The sequence below is a fragment of the Aspergillus steynii genome (assembly GCF_002849105.1).
Source record: "Aspergillus steynii IBT 23096 chromosome Unknown P170scaffold_4, whole genome shotgun sequence".
NCBI lineage: Eukaryota > Fungi > Ascomycota > Eurotiomycetes > Eurotiales > Aspergillaceae > Aspergillus > Aspergillus steynii.
Window position 1 is genome coordinate 3,188,694 of NW_020194401.1, and position 17,442 is coordinate 3,206,135.

The 17,442-nt window shown below is 53.4% G+C and overlaps 11 protein-coding genes across 11 annotated transcripts; 6 read left to right on the top strand and 5 right to left on the bottom strand.

Annotated features, from left to right (window-relative positions):
* Window positions 1-429: 429 nt before the first annotated feature.
* Window positions 430-1,988, bottom strand: P170DRAFT_357769 (triglyceride lipase; the record flags this gene model as incomplete). Its single annotated transcript, XM_024844241.1, has 8 exons — window positions 430-455; window positions 522-556; window positions 638-874; window positions 930-1,059; window positions 1,113-1,151; window positions 1,203-1,291; window positions 1,459-1,699; window positions 1,775-1,988. The coding sequence occupies 8 exons, from the start codon at window positions 1,986-1,988 to the stop codon at window positions 430-432; spliced, it is 1,011 nt and encodes a 336-aa protein (XP_024704906.1).
* Window positions 1,989-2,234: 246 nt separating this feature from the next.
* On the top strand, window positions 2,235-3,239 carry P170DRAFT_510134 (uncharacterized protein; the record flags this gene model as incomplete). Its single annotated transcript, XM_024854746.1, has 2 exons — window positions 2,235-3,139; window positions 3,192-3,239. Exons 1-2 carry the CDS (start codon window positions 2,369-2,371, stop codon window positions 3,237-3,239), a joined length of 819 nt encoding a protein of 272 aa, XP_024704907.1. The 5' UTR covers window positions 2,235-2,368.
* Window positions 3,240-3,597: 358 nt separating this feature from the next.
* On the bottom strand, window positions 3,598-4,300 carry P170DRAFT_426492 (uncharacterized protein; the record flags this gene model as incomplete). The annotated part of the gene is made up of 5 exons (XM_024847709.1): window positions 3,598-3,771; window positions 3,866-3,966; window positions 4,105-4,138; window positions 4,197-4,235; window positions 4,298-4,300. The coding sequence occupies 5 exons, from the start codon at window positions 4,298-4,300 to the stop codon at window positions 3,598-3,600; spliced, it is 351 nt and encodes a 116-aa protein (XP_024704908.1).
* A 224-nt stretch (window positions 4,301-4,524) lies between these two features.
* Window positions 4,525-5,153, top strand: P170DRAFT_409113 (protein PET117). The gene is made up of 4 exons (XM_024846757.1): window positions 4,525-4,546; window positions 4,608-4,708; window positions 4,765-5,004; window positions 5,057-5,153. Exons 2-3 carry the CDS (start codon window positions 4,613-4,615, stop codon window positions 4,936-4,938), a joined length of 270 nt encoding a protein of 89 aa, XP_024704909.1. The 5' UTR covers window positions 4,525-4,546; window positions 4,608-4,612; the 3' UTR covers window positions 4,939-5,004; window positions 5,057-5,153.
* A 906-nt stretch (window positions 5,154-6,059) lies between these two features.
* On the top strand, window positions 6,060-8,171 carry P170DRAFT_464989 (indoleamine 2,3-dioxygenase family protein). Its single transcript, XM_024852287.1, has 5 exons — window positions 6,060-6,699; window positions 6,793-7,106; window positions 7,178-7,338; window positions 7,440-7,742; window positions 7,826-8,171. The coding sequence occupies exons 1-5, from the start codon at window positions 6,209-6,211 to the stop codon at window positions 8,042-8,044; spliced, it is 1,488 nt and encodes a 495-aa protein (XP_024704910.1). The 5' UTR covers window positions 6,060-6,208; the 3' UTR covers window positions 8,045-8,171.
* On the bottom strand, window positions 8,052-10,517 carry P170DRAFT_510138 (Leucine Rich Repeat domain protein). Its single transcript, XM_024854747.1, has 7 exons — window positions 10,453-10,517; window positions 10,293-10,387; window positions 10,094-10,228; window positions 9,926-10,036; window positions 9,738-9,862; window positions 9,162-9,690; window positions 8,052-9,114 (listed from the first exon to the last, which is right to left on the bottom strand). The coding sequence occupies exons 1-7, from the start codon at window positions 10,463-10,465 to the stop codon at window positions 8,443-8,445; spliced, it is 1,680 nt and encodes a 559-aa protein (XP_024704911.1). The 5' UTR covers window positions 10,466-10,517; the 3' UTR covers window positions 8,052-8,442.
* A 220-nt stretch (window positions 10,518-10,737) lies between these two features.
* P170DRAFT_409124 (uncharacterized protein) lies at window positions 10,738-12,902 on the top strand. The gene is made up of 3 exons (XM_024846758.1): window positions 10,738-11,011; window positions 11,071-11,151; window positions 11,209-12,902. The coding sequence occupies exons 1-3, from the start codon at window positions 10,832-10,834 to the stop codon at window positions 12,676-12,678; spliced, it is 1,731 nt and encodes a 576-aa protein (XP_024704912.1). The 5' UTR covers window positions 10,738-10,831; the 3' UTR covers window positions 12,679-12,902.
* On the bottom strand, window positions 12,713-13,089 carry P170DRAFT_189956 (uncharacterized protein). The gene has a single exon (XM_024842699.1). It carries the CDS (start codon window positions 12,980-12,982, stop codon window positions 12,746-12,748), a length of 237 nt encoding a protein of 78 aa, XP_024704913.1. The 5' UTR covers window positions 12,983-13,089; the 3' UTR covers window positions 12,713-12,745.
* On the top strand, window positions 12,973-14,460 carry P170DRAFT_464992 (NAD(P)-dependent alcohol dehydrogenase). Its single transcript, XM_024852288.1, has one exon. It carries the CDS (start codon window positions 13,196-13,198, stop codon window positions 14,306-14,308), a length of 1,113 nt encoding a protein of 370 aa, XP_024704914.1. The 5' UTR covers window positions 12,973-13,195; the 3' UTR covers window positions 14,309-14,460.
* Window positions 14,461-14,751: 291 nt separating this feature from the next.
* P170DRAFT_358809 (RTA1 domain-containing protein) lies at window positions 14,752-15,736 on the top strand (the record flags this gene model as incomplete). Its single annotated transcript, XM_024844315.1, has 3 exons — window positions 14,752-14,920; window positions 14,977-15,204; window positions 15,300-15,736. 3 exons carry the CDS (start codon window positions 14,752-14,754, stop codon window positions 15,734-15,736), a joined length of 834 nt encoding a protein of 277 aa, XP_024704915.1.
* Window positions 15,737-15,897: 161 nt separating this feature from the next.
* Window positions 15,898-17,195, bottom strand: P170DRAFT_356820 (uncharacterized protein; the record flags this gene model as incomplete). Its single annotated transcript, XM_024844178.1, has 2 exons — window positions 15,898-17,049; window positions 17,127-17,195. 2 exons carry the CDS (start codon window positions 17,193-17,195, stop codon window positions 15,898-15,900), a joined length of 1,221 nt encoding a protein of 406 aa, XP_024704916.1.
* Between the last annotated feature and the right edge of the window lie 247 nt (window positions 17,196-17,442).

The window sequence follows — 17,442 nt, forward strand, 5'->3', positions numbered from 1 at the left end:
GATGAACAGGAAAAAAGAAAGAATGGAAAACACCGGGTGATGGGGATACCCGATCGGAGTGTTCTTGGACTGTGTCGGATTTCAAATTATTCCTGAATATTAGATCCTACTATTATCTCATCAGACGAATGTATTATTCTCCAGAATCTAGGCCGTTGTAGTCGCTGGTCGGAGATCGTCTCGCAGGGCTGCTCAGCCACTCGGATGCTTGGGTCTCCAGGGCACCGCCACCTTCATCCATCATCCTCACCTCATGACGATTGGGCTAGACGCTCTGCTCGGAGCTTTAGGTATGTCATACTCCGGATCTGTGCCCTATCTCATTGGGTCTCTCTAGCCGCTAGAATCAATAGAACCAGTCGACTACCTCAAACCTCTAGGCACCAAAATTCTTCAACGTTCCCATCGCTGCAATCTGCACGTCTCGCGTCAGAGGCCCTCCTTCGCCAGCATGTCTGATGATTGATACTGTCAGCCACAGCGCTTGTCAAAAATAGGTCTGCATGGATGCTGTCACGTACCTGCAATATCCAGGTAGAGTGCAATGGCGTTGAACCTGTCGCCAGCCGTTAGCCCGCCGCACTGCCAAACCACCCCATCCTAGTGTGTGGTCATCAAGGACATTCGCTTAACACACCTTCGCCGGTTTCCGGTAATCTCCCCAGCCAGCCACTTCAATCGATTGCTCCAGTTGATCAAGTCCAAGTGGCTCACGTCCAGGAGGGTCCCCTTGTAGCCCGCCTCTCCTCCCCACCGGCTACTAGCCACGCTGACTAGCCCGTCGTTAAATCCTTCGATTTGCTCGAGAATGCGATGGGACAGGCGGAAGACCGACCAAAAACTTGGCTGCATCGACGCCCCGTAGGAGAAGTATCTGCCTAGTCTCAGCCCTACACTTCTTTCCCTCGGTTCTGATAGGTTCCACGTACCGCACGTCGTCCACATCGGGCGTGGCAGGGTTGAATGTTTCCTCCATGTATTCTCGCGTCAATTGGGAGAACGCTCCCGTCTCGACTTTCATTAGGCCCAGGGCGTAATATAATTGGGCCAGGCGGTCATCTGCGTGCACATGAGTCTTTTCGTTATCCTGGGGGTTTTGGATTCCGAAATACCTCCGATCTGCTTCATTACATAGTCTGCAACCGACGAGCCTAATATGGGGCTTGAGTGAAATCCCTCGCTGCATGTGGCGGGTCACATACCTCTGTGCGGAGTTGCGATGGTCGTCAAGGATTTAACATTGAAATCCTTTGGTTTCAGATGACTGATCATGTGCCGAGAATCCAGACCACTTGAAAGCATTAACAATCCAAGAAAGATGCTATTTTGTACATGGAAGATCTCACCCCTGAGCCCATGTTAATATAGGTTATCTCGGGTTAGGTATTGGCATCTTACCATACTATGTCTGCGCTGGGTTAGGTATTTCAGATTTGGAAAGGGTAGAGAGTGACATACGCTATAATATTGACATCCTTCCCCCGCGCGCCGACAGAAATATCTCTCGCCAGCTCCTCTGCGCGCATTTCAATAGACCCCGACGGAGGCACTGTGGCCGTAATGACTTGGACGCCTTTCATCGAAAGTGCCTCCTTGATACCCCGCCAGTACTGGACTCCAGGAAGATAGGGACCAGCTAGACGCAGCTCATCGAACCCTAGCAAGCCATGTGCGAGGACGATGGGATGCTTGGGGGTATCTAATCCATGCATCTGGTTATCGACTCATCCGTCGTGATAGTCAATGTTGACCGTTCAAGGAGAAAAGGACCCACCATAGCTATCGCGAACCACCGCATATTCATCCTTGATAACCTTTCCTAAGCTTTCCAGGCGTGGATCATGTCCGTATGTTCTTGTCTGCTCGGAAGAACCGCACCCGCGTGTCGAAGAGCGGAAGTGTCGCGCGTGCGAACGAGCAGTCGGAGTAAACTGAAGACCAAGGGGCGAATTGAGATACTTGGCACTCGGACGTAGTCTGGCGACCATATGCCTCATTGTCCTCTTGCGTTTATTTACCTGTCCTTGGAGAAGGCAGTATACTATTGGCCATCAGCCGTAGACTGCATTAGAGTTGGTTGTGCCTGATGACGCAAGTCGATAGGAGACAGTTGGTGCCTCAGGCAGGAACATGATCTGGCTCATCTCGATTCGGCCCGGGGTGTCGCCGCTTTTGCTCACTGAACTGGCGAGTACAATACTCCTACTTCGGAGCATGTCACGTCCATACCCCTTGGCAAATGATGCCTCCGTTAAGAGCAAAGGTCAAAGCCACCTGAGGGTCTTTGTGGAGACACCAAAAAGGAGGTATTGTACGGAGTAAACGGCATCTTCTGGTTGACTTTCTATGGCCTTCAATCTCACCAGCAATGAACCCCAAACCTGAATTAATTGGCCTTGGTCGTGTTGGGTGTGTCATGCGCCATGGAGAAATTGCAGTCAAGACCGCGAACAAATGGCCAGTTCCTGACAATGCGTCGGAATATACAACTATTCTTCATGAGCAGACGAACAGGACGAATGAAGAGGCACTAATACACGAAGGACGCATTTATGAACACCTGCAATCTGTCGAAGGCGTCTTGAAGCCGCATCATATTTCCGACACAGAAATTCGGATGCCGTATATAGGCCACAGGTCTCTCGACCGATACATGAGCGCAAATAAAGCCATCATTGGTGATGAGCAACGCCTGGCGTGGTTTCAGAATGCTGCCGACATTATTTCCAGAGTACATGGGCAGCGTGTCATCGTTGCCGATATTGCAACACGGAATTTCCTGGTCAACAAAGATCTTTCGCTCCAGCTATGTGATTTCTCCGAATCAGTTATCATACCAGAGGATCGAGCTCTGGATGAGTTCGTCTCGGAGGATTTCCTCTCCGTCAAGTTCGACATTGCTCGGTTTGGGTCGATGATGTATGAGATTGTGTCTGGCAGTCGATACGAATTCTATGTCAACCCTGATATCGACATGGACTTGGACGACGACGAATCGAAGATATACAAGGAATGGCCGACGAGCAAACGATTTCCTGACACCAGCAATGTATTTCTGGGCGATATCATTCGCAAGTGCTGGCTCAGGGATGGGTTTCGCAGTATGAAAGACGTTGAAGCCAGTTTGGACTGGCGTCACGTCTTTCGGATGGCAAGTCCAATAGCTACATCGATCATATTTACTATGATAGTATCCCATCATCTTCCTTGGAGAAAACTTGTGGGCGTTCTCTCGCTAAAGCGTTGGCTCATATAGATCAGAAAATAGATTGATACTGCTCAGCAGACAACCACAAGAAGTGATCCAGAAACAGTAGTCAATACCTAAGCTGAGTGCCGTCCTACAAATTCCGTGGGCCCCCATATACTCGTCTCCAAAGACAATCCATGAGACCTGTCCGACTCAAATCCTCATACTTGATGTCTACCCCATAGGAAGCAAGCTTAAGCTGGTGCTGACCATAGCCATATGCCAGATTGATTGGAATCGCCAAAAGGTATTTGCACAGAACTCAAATCGCAGAAACAATATATTCACAGCCCTGAAAGCAACAGTATGAATCAAACAAGAGAGACCTCCATCGCTGCTACGATCACTTATGTCTTGACCAGGATCTTCTCCGACGGCTCGGGCTTCACGTCCACAGTCGCATGGATCAGATCATCCACAACCTTGCTGCCCTTGTTGCTGCCGGCGTCCTTGATCTCCTGGAGCTTCACCTCGGCCTCCTTGTTCGAATCGTCCTCAGCCTTCTTGTACCCGCTGGAGTGCTATTGGAAGACAGCATTAGTATGCAGTTGCATATTGGATGGAATCACGGGTCCAGCTCGTCGCAAGACCGCAGTGTAGTGGTTCGGGTCTCACCTCAGCCTCGAACTTCTTGAACTCGGCCTCCTTTTGGTTCTTGTATTCCTCGATCTCCTTCTGCGCTTCGGACTTGGCGTCCCTCACTCGCTTCGTGCGGTCTGTGTGGCATGAATTAGATCAAATCGACGGAAGTTGCGCAGGGGTCCCGGATATCCTACATTCGCGGGCTATGATGCGGTACGTTAGCATGTCGTAGACGGTGGTGGTACAGAGCAAGGCGACCAGGCGTAACATACCTTGCTGAACAATCTTCTGAGCCTCTCTCTCAGCCTAGAGGTAGCAAAGTCAATTCATGCTCGAGCCCGGAGGTCCTTGCGGTGCGACCTACATCGAGGAGGGTCTGAATGCCTGCGGAGTTCTGAGCGGACTATAGAGCAGGGTATTAGCACTTGCTGACCGGACGGAGCAAAATAAGAGTTCATGGCGCACCATTTTGCCAACGAGCCCCTGTGAGTAGAAATGAACCGGTAGAATGAGGCGTCAAGGGCGTGGGGATAGAAGTACAGATAAGGCGGAGGTCGTGGAGCTCGTGATGCGCCCGTGCAATGCCCCCCGACGCCACGAATGATCAATGACTAGGCGGTCAGCGTTCTGCCACCCGATACCGCCGTCGTGATAATCGCCGATGAATCCAACGCCGGTCTGGGCCTTGGACGCAAACACGCATTCTTTGCCAAAGTGAGTTCCTGTCGCTCCCTACCAAAACTCTCTATATGGTGTACTGATACATGACACGCAGACAGGATGTCTCGAGCCTCGAAATTGACATTGGCCGCCACGGGCCTCGGAACCGCGGGCATCATCTACTTTGTGCACTGGTCACAAGAACAAGAAAAAGCAGTACGTTCGATTGGGATCTTTCTTAAAAGGTTGATTGGAAACTTATCAAGTCATAGTCCATGCATAAGGGAGTTGAGCGAGACATGGAGAAGCAGCGCGTGCGACACGAACGACAGGCCGAATTCGAGATGCAGAAGAGACTCGAGGAGGAATACCTGAAGCTCCAGAAGGTTTCTCCTAGCTTAGACGGATCGCCAGGAGGGGATAATAATCCGGCAAAGGGGTCGTGAGGAATTGAATACTCAATTGGGTTACGTCGTACATGGACGGTGTGACCTGGGATAGATTTGCATCCGGTAAGTTTTCAGCTTTGGAGGACAATCCAGGCTGTGCTGATTGAGACCTCAGAATTAGCAGCTGTCTGATTATTGAAGATATGTGTGTACAATATACCCACACTGTATTATATGAGCCAACTCTCCTGTCTATTTATGGTCTGATGGATAAAATGTCTTTATTCTAAATTAATAAAACACCCTACACATGACTATATCAACAAGAAACAAGGGTAAGTAAGAAATCTAGAATCAAGACAGAACAGCATGCGTGCCAGCAAATAGTGAGCTGGAGGTGCTTATCGCCGAATTCAGGCTCAGGTATTGATACGAGTGTTCACATTCCGAGTGATCTCAAAAACTGCTGTTCTTATCAAATCCGGAAGCCCAAATTGATATGCTGTACATGGTTGGCTGGTCTTATCAGCGAGTAACACAGCATATAAGGCCGGCTAGGAACGGCTCGGCAACCTGAGGCCGGCCATTGACGGAGGCCGGAAGATTCCGGCCAGGCCAATCAGATCGCGGCGGCAGGTGGATCTAGGAGTCTTGGCAGCCGAGATGACCGAAGCATTGGCAGAGGGTGTCATTGATGTTGATGGGGAGCCTATGGGTTGCAATCGTTTAATATTACGGGGACGAGGACTTGTAGACCTACAGGACGATCGAAATGACATCGCATATCTTTTTCTGCGGGGTTTCTTGCCACCAGAGATCGATCTTGTTCCTGGACGTTGGGCAGCTCCTACTGCATCGAGCCTAGCGTGTCCCCGTGATGCTGGCTGCCCTTGCTGCCAAGTCTCGATATAGATCCGACGTAGATGGCTTCCTGGTTCGATATAGTCGGGGGGGAGGGCATGATTTTCTGCGGAGAGACCCTTGGAGACCAAATATTCCATCGCATATGGCTTGTCGGATGCGATGTCTCGAAGTTGCATCCGAGAATGCAGCCTCCACGCCTTTTTGCTCGGCCAAACGTAATAGAGACTCCGTGGCCGGAATTGAATCCGGCCTCATGGAAGTTATAAGAATCGCTGTCTCCCGCTGGTTTTCCTTCCCTTCTCTTGCCTCTGCAAGCCCAGACAGGCATCGACCAAGTTCCTCAGAATCTCTTCCGCTCCCCCCTTCTAAACTTTGCGCTTCTCTTGGAGGACCTTAGGTCTCTTACATCCTTATCAAGTCTTCATACATAGATAGATCCCCTTTTCCTTTGTTGCCCTGCACCATGACACAGATCAAGACCCCTCGTACTTCTACCACTACCCTGAAACGATTTCCTTATGTTCACCATGACCCGTCCACACTCCCTCGGTCCTTGGACCCCTTCACCATCACCACCTCCACGGGGTTCATGCCCTTCATCATGTCCCCTACCCACCTCCCCGAGCCCTTCGAGCCCCTAGTGGCCCTGCTCGACCGTATGCCCGTGACAAAGCTCGACGGCACTCCCGGTCTGCTGGCGACGTATGAGCTGGGCCCTGCTGTCGCCGAGCTCCCCGACCTCACGGCGGAAGTCGACAAGCTGGTCACCGCCGATGGCTCCCCAGACCTCTACGCCGTCACCGCCGTGTTCAGGGACTACTCGTTCCTGGCGTCGGCCTACCTGCTTGAACCGTGCTGGGAGAACTGGTGCAAGAACCCGGACAACGGCTACGGTCTCGGAAGAGACTTCTTGCCCCGTGCCGTGGCCTGCCCTATGTATCGGTGTGCTCAGCTGTATGTACCCTTGCCCCCTTCCTCCTCCCTCCTTCAACATATGTAACATGTTTATACATCTTTACTATAATGTACTATACTGACAGTATCTAGCCTGGACATCCCCCCCTTCATGTCCTATGCCGCTGCATACTCCCTGTTCAACTACACCGTGGCCGAGCCATCCAAGGGCCTGAGCTACCCTAACCTCCGACTGGTCCGGGCCTTCGAGCATGGTCTTGACCCCAAGAGCTCCGAGGCAGGGTTTATCCTGACCCACGTCGACATGGTCAAGGAGTCGAAAGGCCTGATCAGCGGGGCGCTCAAGGTCGTCGATACGCTTGAGCAAGCCGGCACTCGCTCCGAGGTCAACGACGGGTTCCGAGAGATCCTGGCCTCTATGGAGAAGATCGAAGCAAGTATGGAAGGTATGTCCTACCACTCAGCTCTAGTTCACATAATACCTGTGTGTGAATATGGTAAACTGACGCGCATCTAGACATGTGGGCCAACTCCAAGCCCCAAGACTACCTTTCCTTCCGCGTCTTCATCTTCGGAATCACCTCGCAATCCATGTTCCCCAACGGCGTCATCTACGACGGAGTGCTGGATAACCAACCCCTCTTTTTCCGAGGTGAGAGCGGTGCCAACGACAGCATGGTGAGTTCCTCCCCTACTATATCACCACTACCTACCCACAGCCACCACCCCTATACCTCACCTCACCACCCCAACCCAAACTAACAAACACGATAAAAAAGATCCCCCTCCTCGACCACCTCCTCGAAATCCCCATGCCCTCGACGCCCCTCACCAAAATCCTGCACGAGTTCCGCGCCTACCGGCCCCTCCCCCACCGGACCTTCCTGGCCTACATGAACGCCAAAGCAGCCGAGGTCGGGGTGCGCTCGTACGCGGTGCACGACACCGAGACGACGATCCTGTTCCTGAAGACGCTGAACCATGTCCGCAGCTTCCGCTGGCGCCATTGGCTCTTTGCCCGCGAGTATATTATTCGGCGCACGCCGCATCCGACGGCCACGGGTGGGAGTCCGATTGTTACGGTATGTTTTTTTTCTTTCTTTCTTCTCTTCTTGGGGTGGGGGTTTGTGTTTCTGTTGGATGGATCGGATGCTGATTGAGACAGTGGCTGCCGAATCAATTGTCCGCTGTCATGGATATGATGATATCCATGTATGACACTTACCTGGCGCCGCAGAAGGATGCGCCGACGGGGGCGAATGGGTCAAGAGGGTACGATGCGGCGTATCAGAAACAGGTAGAACCGATGATGGAGATGGTCAAGGACCAGCGGGAGAAGCTGGCGAAGGAGGTGGAGAAGTGGTGCAAGGAGAGGGGGGTCTGAATGTTGAAGACACGAATCGAAAGGTTCAATGATAGCAACTAATGACTAGGTAAATATGCCTCCTTCCGTGATCTTGATCCGAAACCAGAAAAGATAGACCGAAATTCAAATATATGCTGGATATCACATCATTATCATAATTCCTTGCTTCCGTCCTTTCCTGTAACGCCAGATGGCATCCCGCCAAAAAAAAGAAAATGAAAAAGAGAAAAGAAAAAATCACCCAGTATACTCCAAAGCCTTCAACTGGAGAGTAGTTTCACCCAATGTAGAGACATCGGCAAAAACATGCCACGGCGATAGGTCATCCTCGCATGGGCTCCAACCTATCGGCAGGCATATCAACTGAGCGAACCTTCTCGAGACGAGAAGGTCGTCACCCATCCTAAATACTGGTCTTATGCAAAAATCTCCAGACCGTTTGCGCGCCCATAAGCAACGGCATCGGCTGACACATTCTCACAGCCTTTTGCAAAGACGCGCTCGATCGGCGAATGGCTGGATTCGGAGGAGCGGATATCCGCCAGTCTCTTGATCGAAATGCCAGTTATTTCAGTACAGGTCAGATTGAGGACCTTTAGGTTGAGCAACTTTTCAGCAAGCATCTCTACGACCTTGTCGTCGATCAGGGAGATGTGCGAAACATTGAGTTCCTCCAGCCCCTGGGAGTGTTCGCAGAGGAGCTGGGCCAGGGTAGAACCATGCAGCCGGAAACACTTGTCTACGTGAAGGACCTTAAGAGGAGCCTTCCCCTCGAGCAGAAAATAAAGGAATGTGCGGTTGGTAACCCAAGGCACGTCGCTCAGTATGAGGGTATGGAGATTGGGGAAAGCGAGGGGCGGTTCGTTCGAAAACGGGAACTCTTCCGCTCCAGCGCCACCCCGGATGCGAAGATACTCAAGGCTAGATGGCAGCGCAAACTCATCACCAATGAAAATCCCACTAAGATCCAGTTTCTTTAGTCGCTGAAGATCTAGCGGATTGAAGGCAGGAGGGTAGGGGACAAAAACTTCTGGGTTTGAATCAAGCCGCAGCTCTTCCAAATTTGCAAGTGGGTAGGGAATCGAGGGCTGCCAATGTCAGTCAATGGCCGAAAGTACGGGTCAAGGAGTAGTACATGTTCTCGGCGGGGAATGTAGAGCGCAGGAACATGTCCTGTCGGCCTCGATGGCTCGATGGAGCCTAGCGTGATGCTTCGTAGATGGGGGAGTTTCGACGGCCATTCCGCCTTTGATTGGGGAGAGGACTTAGTTTTATAGACTTCGATGCGTTCAAGAAGCGGTAGGCTTGCGAGAAACTTGGCCAGGTACTCCTGAGGGACCACCGTGTCGGCCGAGACGACCAGGGTTTTCAAGCGCTTGGAGCCCTTGAAGAGGGTGTAAACGGCCTGGTTGCTGTACGGGTCCATCAACTCGAGATGTTCTAGCTTCGGACACCTGCTCACAAATTCCAAAACCCTCTGCGTTGAAGGAGTGGAAATGTTTTTCAAGGTGACTTTCGTTAGCATTGCCGTAGACCGACGAATGTGAGCGCGAACGGATGACCAGTGAATCTTGCCACGAGCGATGGAAAAATCAAGCTCCATCCACAAATCGCGCATCGAGGAGAGAAATTTGTTCCATCCTTTCGACACGCGTAGAATCGCACTGGAGATTATCAGATGGTGGTTCAATGGGAGAGCGCAAGAACCTACACGAGCTGCTTGAAGTCGAAATCTTGTATAACTAGTCGAGCCAGTTCCAGAGGTAGAACAGTAAAAGGGTCCTGGCACTTTGCCATCATCTTTTCCCTCAGTTTGTCGTGTAATTCCGCCACAAGCTGTGTCGATCAGCTCGGCTCATAAGAATATTCAAGACGGTCTGATCCAGGAAGAGAACTGACCGAACGACGGGGATGGACACTCGGCAGGACTTTCAACCCGTAAGCATACACTTCCAGAGCCTTTTCGGGCTTGTTATCCAGGAGCAGACTCTTCGCACAGCGAAGATATCCCTGCACCAGATTAGCACTCGAGGTCGATGCCACTGATTCCACAGATCTTGCTCCTACCCGGTAATCATGCTTGTCTTTCTTAATCATCTGCCGGGAATCCCGCAGCGCGCGATCATATTGTGCCAACTTGGTATAAGTGGCAGCGCGATTGTCGAGAATATCCAGATGATTGGCATCGTTTACACTTAAAGCCTAAGTAACCAGCAATTGGTTAGAATAAAGCAGAACGCGTTTATTCGATATACATGGCAGATACCTCAGTAAAGGCTTCTATGGCAGCTTGAAAGCTACCCTGCTGATATAGTCGCTGGCCGTGCTGCTGCAACGCGGCCGCTTCGCCACGCACCACACCTGCAGGAGAACGAGACCTTAGCCAGACGACCAGATTGACGAGTGCATCGGCCACAGGAACGTACCTAACGAGCCCATGATCGGATGTATCGATCGTATGAGCCCAGTTACATTCAGGACGCGCTAAGCGGGACGGTCGGGAGAAGGCGCGAAAAGACGAAGAAAAGGAACGCCATCGCGTGACTCGCGTCGTTCGTGTCGACGTCAACCGGGCAACGCGGTTTGTTCCCGTGGGGCTGCACGGTGGGTCGCTGCAGCCGACCGCAGCCCGGCAGTGTTTACTTTTGTCCCGATCGGGAATCCCTGTCGACGGCAAAATAACGGTCGGTTTGCGATCCGATATCCACCGGGCTCAGCTTACCTGGTTTGTTCCCAGTCTTCCAGCCTTACTCTGCCGACCTTTTTCGCAGACTCAGGATCATCAAGGCAGCTTGCTGGCAAGCCATGGAGCCGCATAACCTGGAGGCGGCATCGACTTACATTAATAATGTGCTCCTTGCTCGGGGCTTGTTGAAGAGCGGCAGTCCCATCGACTTTGCCCAGCCCGACAATGACGAGGGCGGCGTCGCAACGACCATGGGCAGGGTCATCAACCTGGTGAATGACCTGGTTCTGAGAAGAGATGTATGTGATCGGAGAGTACTATCGATACGTTGAGGGACCGACCATCTGACAGCGGACAGCGCGAAGCAGAGCATCGAGAGAATCTGGCCAATACAATTCGAACGCTACGGGCAGAGGACTCGCAGAAGACCCTTGAGATTGTAGGAGATCCCGTCAGACTGAGTCATGGAACAGGCAACTAAGACTTTGTAACACAGGAGAAACTCCAGACCAAGGCATCCGAATTGACTCGATCGCTGGCGCTGGCAGAGGCCCAGGAACGCTCGATGAAGACCAACATGGCTAGTACAGATTCGACGATTCGAGCGCTGAAAGAACAAGTGCAGCGCATGAAGACCGTCACTCAGCAAGTCCGCGCGCAGTGTGCCAACGACATCCGCAAACGAGACCTGGAGATGCAGAAGTTGAAATCGCACCTGGCCGAGCGACAGAGAGGCAAACGGGAGGGGCTCGGAGTCACGACCATCAATATCAACCCCGCAGTCGATCGCTCGTCCCGAATGAAACTCTCGAAAGGTGGCGAGGGTGTCAACGACCCGGGATACAGCCTGAAACAGGAGACGAACGATTTTCTTACGGAGCTATTGCAGAACTTGAGTGACGAGAATGACGCTTTGATCATGCTGGCGCGGAACACCGTTCAGACCCTGAAGGATCTTCAAGGGCTGCCGCATGCCGAGGAGGACGACGAGGGTGCGATCGGGTCTGCCAGCGTGGGCACCCACAAATCCTCGCAGGGTCCGGTCACTACTCTGCCTTCATCTTGCGAAGACCTGTCCGACCAGATGGACCGCGTCTTGGAGCACCTGAGAACGTTGCTTACGAATCCGTCCTTCGTTCCCTTGGAGGAGGTCGAAATGCGCGACGAGGAGATTGTCAGGCTCCGAGAAGGCTGGGAGAAGATGGAAGCCCGATGGAGACAGGCCGTTACGATGATGGATGGCTGGCACACACGGATTGCCGACGGCGGCGGCTCGGTGGATGCGGAAGAGCTACGACAGGGAATGAAACTCGATCTCAGCGTGGATTCCTCGAGGGCGAGAGCCGATAGCAGCATGCAGTCGCCGATCTTCGAAGACCAGGAGGCTGAGGAAGAGGAAGAGGCTGCAGACCAGGTCGTAGCGGTGACCCACGCCAACGAGAAACAACCTACGCGCGAGGAGAAGCCACAGAAGAGTTCCAACCGGGCACTGAAAGAACGAAGCGACAACATCAGACCTGCGCGACCATCCCGGAAAGTCTCCTTCACGCCTGGACTGCAGGGATCTCCATGCGAGCCTGCTCCGCGCGAGGAGGACGAGACTGTGCAAGTCAGAGCCCATCGATCGGAGGCCGTGACACGCAGGTCGTCCCGACGGAGACCAGAATCCCAGACGACAGCCCGTCAGGAGGCAAATCGCCCGAGCCGATCCCCGCAGAAGCAAGGAGATTCCTCTCTGACACGCAAGGAGCAGCACGCATCTGATTCCTCCACTCGACTCAGCGTGCCGCAAAAGCTGGCGGCCGTCGAGAGTGAAGCGCGAGCAGCCGAGCAAGCGCGTAAGGAGAGCGAAAGCCGCAAGCGAACTCGCGGAGGCAAGAGTTCGACGAAGGCCAGCAGCGATCGACGCCGCAGCACGCTGACCAGCGACGAGCTGGGGGAGCTGATGGGGATGCCGTCGCGGTGATCTCTTCGACTCGTGAAATACCGATTGTTCAGGATATGACTTTGCTTGATACCCCTTCTTGAAACCGTCATGTGTGTATATACCGTACTTCCTGTTGCTTGCATATTCGACGACGAGCTATCATGACCTGGCGCCTGTGAATAATTTTTGCCTTGACATTGGGATCGCATGTATGATTAATATTAATACGCTCGCTGAGCTTTGATTTTGCATTCGGCATTTCGTAGTGGACCTCGGCAACTTTTAGTCCTCTTCTCCGCATCCTTTCCCCTACTCTCCTACACTGCACTTTATTCATTCTCATCTAACTTCACACACTGGACATTCATATTTCAATCCTCATACAGTTGGTCTATTCCCCTTGACCATATCTTCCCGTCTACACAATTGCATTAACTCTCCCTGCTTAACCACAGATCTGGACATCGACACATCCATATCTGAAGCCCGGAGAAACTCCAAGTCATTGATTGAAACGTTGCATATCGCCTCAATTCCGACATCTCCATCTATAAAAATGCCCTCAGATACCTTCCAAGGCTGGGTTGCCCACGACGCCACCAGCCCTCTCACCTTCACGACCTTCACGCCCAAGCCATTCGCCGACACCGACATAGAAATCGACATCACCCACTGCGGCATCTGCGGCACCGACCTCCACACCCTGCGCTCGGGCTGGGCCCCAACCGACTATCCCTGCGTCGTGGGCCACGAGATCATCGGCACCGTCCGCCGGGTAGGCTCCGCCGTCGCCACACAGTCCTCCTCGCCAGCCTCACAGCACATCCAACCCGGCGATCGCGTCGGCATCGGCGCCCAGAGCGCCTCCTGCCTCCGCCCGGACTGCTCCGCCTGCGCCGACGGCCTCGAGAACTACTGCCCCCGCATCACAGCCACTTACAACAGTCGGTACCGCGACGGCTCCAAATCCAAAGCCCACGGCGGCTACGCGACCCGCTGGCGCGGACCCGCCCACTTCGTCTTCCGCATCCCCGCGGCGCTGCCCTCCGCTGAAGCCGCGCCGCTGCTCTGCGGCGGGGTGACGGTGTATGCGCCGCTGCGTAAATACGGCGCGGGGCCGGGCAAGTCGGTCGGGGTGGTGGGGGTGGGCGGGCTAGGACATATGGGGATTCTGTTCGCGAAGGCGCTGGGGAGTGAGCGGGTGGTTGCGATTTCGCGCAGTTCGAGCAAGCGGGGAGATGCGGTGGAGGGGCTGGGTGCGGACGGGTTCATTGCGACGGGGGAGGAGAAGGACTGGGCGAGAAGGTACTCGCGGACGCTGGACGTGATTATCTGCACGGTGGACGCGGCGGATATGCCGTTGAGTCAGTACCTGCGGCTGCTGAAGGTGGATGGGACGTTTGTGCAGGTGGGTGCGCCGGAGAAGCCGTTGCCGGGGCTGCCGGCGTGGTCGCTGATTCAGAAGAGTGTGAAGGTGACGGGGTCGAGTATTGGGTCGCCTGGGGAGATTCGGGAGATGTTGCAGCTGGCGGCGGAGAAGCGCGTGTTGCCGTGGATTCAGAAACGGGGGATGGACGAGGTGAATGCGGCGCTGGGGGATATGCATGCTGGCAAGGCAAGGTATCGCTACGTGCTGGAGAATAGGGAGGATGTGCAGGCGAGGTTGTAGTTATACAGGGTTATATATGTAGTTATGGGGATTGAGTAACTGTATAGAATTTAGATGGTGGCCAGCAGACAGGAACAGCGATATACGGAGTAGTATAGAGCAGGCCAAGAACAGAAGCTCAACACTAAACCGTACAAGGGCTGCAATACGAGTAAGAGCAACGTTTAAACCTGCAACAGAGACGTTCATCCTGGACGCGATACCCACAATTTCTCCGCTTAGCATCCAAAAAGCTCACGGTCTTGACCCGAATCGGAAATGAGTACGAGATATACGACAGGGTCTGGCGATGATCCACCAACCCAAGGCGCTTGGATTAGAAAAGTTTGAGCAGGGAGGCGAGAGAAGAAATTGATTAGGGGATAGATCCTCTCGTTTTATTCTGTCTGTTCTTTGTCTCTCAACAATCATTCTGTACACCTCGACCCATCACAGCAATTGCAATGGCGGACTCGGACAGCCATGGAGGCTGGAAAGCCTACGAATATTACCCTTCGATGGCTGCGGCCGTCATTTTCATCCTTCTATTCATTGTCGTTGACCTCCTCCATACATACCACCTGGTCCGAACCCGGACATGGTTCTTCATTCCGCTCGTCATTGGCGGTTGGTGTGAGTATTCATTCCCCCGAGGATCCCTTGGCTTTCCCGATGCTGACTTGGACTAGTCGAGTTCCTTGGCTATATAGGACGCGCCATGTCGGCGAAACAATCGCCGGATTGGACCATCGGCCCGTACGTGATGCAGAGCACCCTGCTGCTCGTGGCGCCCGCCCTCTTCGCCGCTAGCATATACATGGAACTGGGACGGATCATCTACCTCGTCAAGGGGCAGTCGCTGTCCCTCATCCGAGTGAACTGGATGACGAAGATATTCGTGGGCGGGGATGTGTTGAGTTTCCTGATGCAGTCTTCAGGTAGGTCCTGCCATAGCCTTGCCTGTGCATTCCGAGGCACAACCAACCCCGCGACAGGACGCTGATCAAGACAGGCGCCGGAATCATGGTCAATGGATCGCAAAGCACCGGGAAAAGCATCATCCTGGGAGGTCTGTTCGTGCAGATCATCTTCTTCGGCTTCTTCCTGGTCAGCGCGATTGTCTTCCAGACGCGGATCGGCAAACACCCGACCGCGCAGTCGGTGGACGTGTATATCCCCTGGCGGAAGCATATGTTCGCCCTGCATGCGTCCAGTGTGCTGATTCTGATCCGATCCATCTTCCGAGTGGCGGAGTATGTCGGGGACACCGACGGGGTGTTGATGACGAGCGAGGCCTTCATCTATATCTTCGACGGGCTGCTCATGTTCCTCATGATGGTCATCTTCGTGGTCATCCACCCGAGCGAGGTGAACTACCTCTTGGGCAAGGGGACGTATATGACCATAAAGGGTGGATTAGGAGTAAGTCGGCCGAACATGCCTGTTTAATGTTCCCTCAATCGTGGTGTCGGTTTCTCCAGAATCCCTTCTATCCTTAGAATCCAAAACAAGACGTCAATAAATAATATAGACTGCACAATAACCGTAGATCCTGTCAAACTGCTAGACTCATAAATCCACAAACCAGATTATTTTTCTTAGGCCGACTGTCAGCCCGTCTCGTCAACAGGAAAGCTCTCCCCGTAGACTGTCTCCATGGGCCAGCGAGCCAACGGTTTCCAGCGATCATCCAGAATCTGCCATATCGCCTTAGGCACCCTGAGACTCCATTCGCCCACGTACCAGACTTCTCGCATGCTGTGCAGGACGGCGCAGTAGTGCGCTAGAATGACCAGGGCCAACGGGGTATGATCGCGAATCAGATCCACATACGCGGGCTTGCATTTGATAGCCCACCGGCACGCAATGGTGACGGTGATCAGGCCGCTGGAAAGAGCGGCGATCATGTCGCCCAGGTTCTCAATGGTATGGCGGTAGACTTCGGTGTCATGTGTCGAGTCCTGCTCGCCGCACTGGCTATTTGCCTCGTGCAATCGGTCCAGGACAGCACGTGCATCATCTGGAGGGCTTTTGTCGTATTCGCCCAACACGAGCACAATCTCCCAGTCACTGCCGACGATCGACGGGGTCGCTTGTCTGAGAACCTCATGCACGCCGCGGGCCAGCACAAACACTTGCGTCAAGTCGTCGACGCAAGTCCACGGGTCGTTGTCCGCCTCGGGCGGGTGGGGAAATGCAAGGGCGTACATGACCACGACGCTAGCAAACGCAAACATGGCCTTCGCATTGGACTCGTTGATGTCGCTCAAACGGTCCCGGAAGAACGCCAGCGCGCGATTCTGGTGCCCCACGGCGGTATCGAGGTAGACGGGGCCGCGATGATCACTTTTCGTGCGCGCTAGATGAAGCGCAGACAGGGCTAGGATGCCATGCATGAGAAACGGATGAGAGAGCGCTTCTTCCGGGACGCAGCATCGCCAGATGTATTCGGTCTGCCGGGCGCGAGTCAAACTCTGGTAGGTTGAGTTGCACCACTGCATCATCAGCTCCAGGTCACTGAGATTGAGATCGGTGGTCTGCCGAGGGCGATCACCACCGCCACCGAGTCTCCCAAGGACCCCGAATGAGTTAGCGGTAAGCAGGGTCGATTCTGGGGGTTGGGACCCTTCGGAGACAGATACATTTGACCGGGGAGCGGGTTTTGGGGGCTCATTTGCCCATAGGAAAGAGCTGGTAGAATCATATTCACACTCTGTGCTACGCTTAGAGCAGTTGGTGCAGACAGGTCGAGTTTCATCGCACTGTGCGAAGGGATTAGTAACGGGAGTTAGACCGGAAGACAAGGCGAGGAAAATGAGAAGCTCGACGGGTTGGGTACCTTTACACGCCTTCGCTTGCATGCTGAGCAGCCGTGGCGAGACTTGCGATGGGGTCTTCGGAGCGCCATCAGGGATGAAGAGCTGGACTTTGCATTGCGATTGCGCGGATGCGATGGGAATGTTTCCGGAACAGCCTTAGGCAGCGGCATACTTCTTCAGGTGGATTATGTCATCATGACCCATATAGTTAAACGCACGATGTACAGCATTGTATCCCAAAATATTCATTAAACCATATCACACATTCTAGCAAAAAGCAAGTGGTATCTCAAAATTGCAAAATATCCAAATCATAAGTCAAGAATCGTCAACAGA

Excerpts from the sequence above, each read along its gene's own strand:
- P170DRAFT_409113 (XM_024846757.1), top strand. The coding sequence starts at position 4,613 with ATGTCTCGAGCCTCGAAATTGACATTGGCCGCCACGGGCCTCGGAACC. Across the intron at positions 4,709-4,764 it reads CACAAGAACAAGAAAAAGCA|TCCATGCATAAGGGAGTTGA; the intron begins GTACGTTCGATT and ends ATCAAGTCATAG.
- P170DRAFT_464989 (XM_024852287.1), top strand. The coding sequence starts at position 6,209 with ATGACACAGATCAAGACCCCTCGTACTTCTACCACTACCCTGAAACGA. Across the intron at positions 6,700-6,792 it reads ATGTATCGGTGTGCTCAGCT|CCTGGACATCCCCCCCTTCA; the intron begins GTATGTACCCTT and ends GACAGTATCTAG. Across the intron at positions 7,743-7,825 it reads GTGGGAGTCCGATTGTTACG|TGGCTGCCGAATCAATTGTC; the intron begins GTATGTTTTTTT and ends TGATTGAGACAG.
- P170DRAFT_510138 (XM_024854747.1), bottom strand. Across the intron at positions 10,229-10,292 it reads CCATAGAAGCCTTTACTGAG|GCTTTAAGTGTAAACGATGC; the intron begins GTATCTGCCATG and ends CTGGTTACTTAG. Across the intron at positions 10,037-10,093 it reads AAGACAAGCATGATTACCGG|GGATATCTTCGCTGTGCGAA; the intron begins GTAGGAGCAAGA and ends AATCTGGTGCAG.
- P170DRAFT_409124 (XM_024846758.1), top strand. The coding sequence starts at position 10,832 with ATGGAGCCGCATAACCTGGAGGCGGCATCGACTTACATTAATAATGTG. Across the intron at positions 11,012-11,070 it reads ACCTGGTTCTGAGAAGAGAT|CGCGAAGCAGAGCATCGAGA; the intron begins GTATGTGATCGG and ends GACAGCGGACAG. Across the intron at positions 11,152-11,208 it reads CGCAGAAGACCCTTGAGATT|GAGAAACTCCAGACCAAGGC; the intron begins GTAGGAGATCCC and ends TTTGTAACACAG.
- P170DRAFT_189956 (XM_024842699.1), bottom strand. The coding sequence starts at position 12,982 with ATGAGAATGAATAAAGTGCAGTGTAGGAGAGTAGGGGAAAGGATGCGG.
- P170DRAFT_464992 (XM_024852288.1), top strand. The coding sequence starts at position 13,196 with ATGCCCTCAGATACCTTCCAAGGCTGGGTTGCCCACGACGCCACCAGC.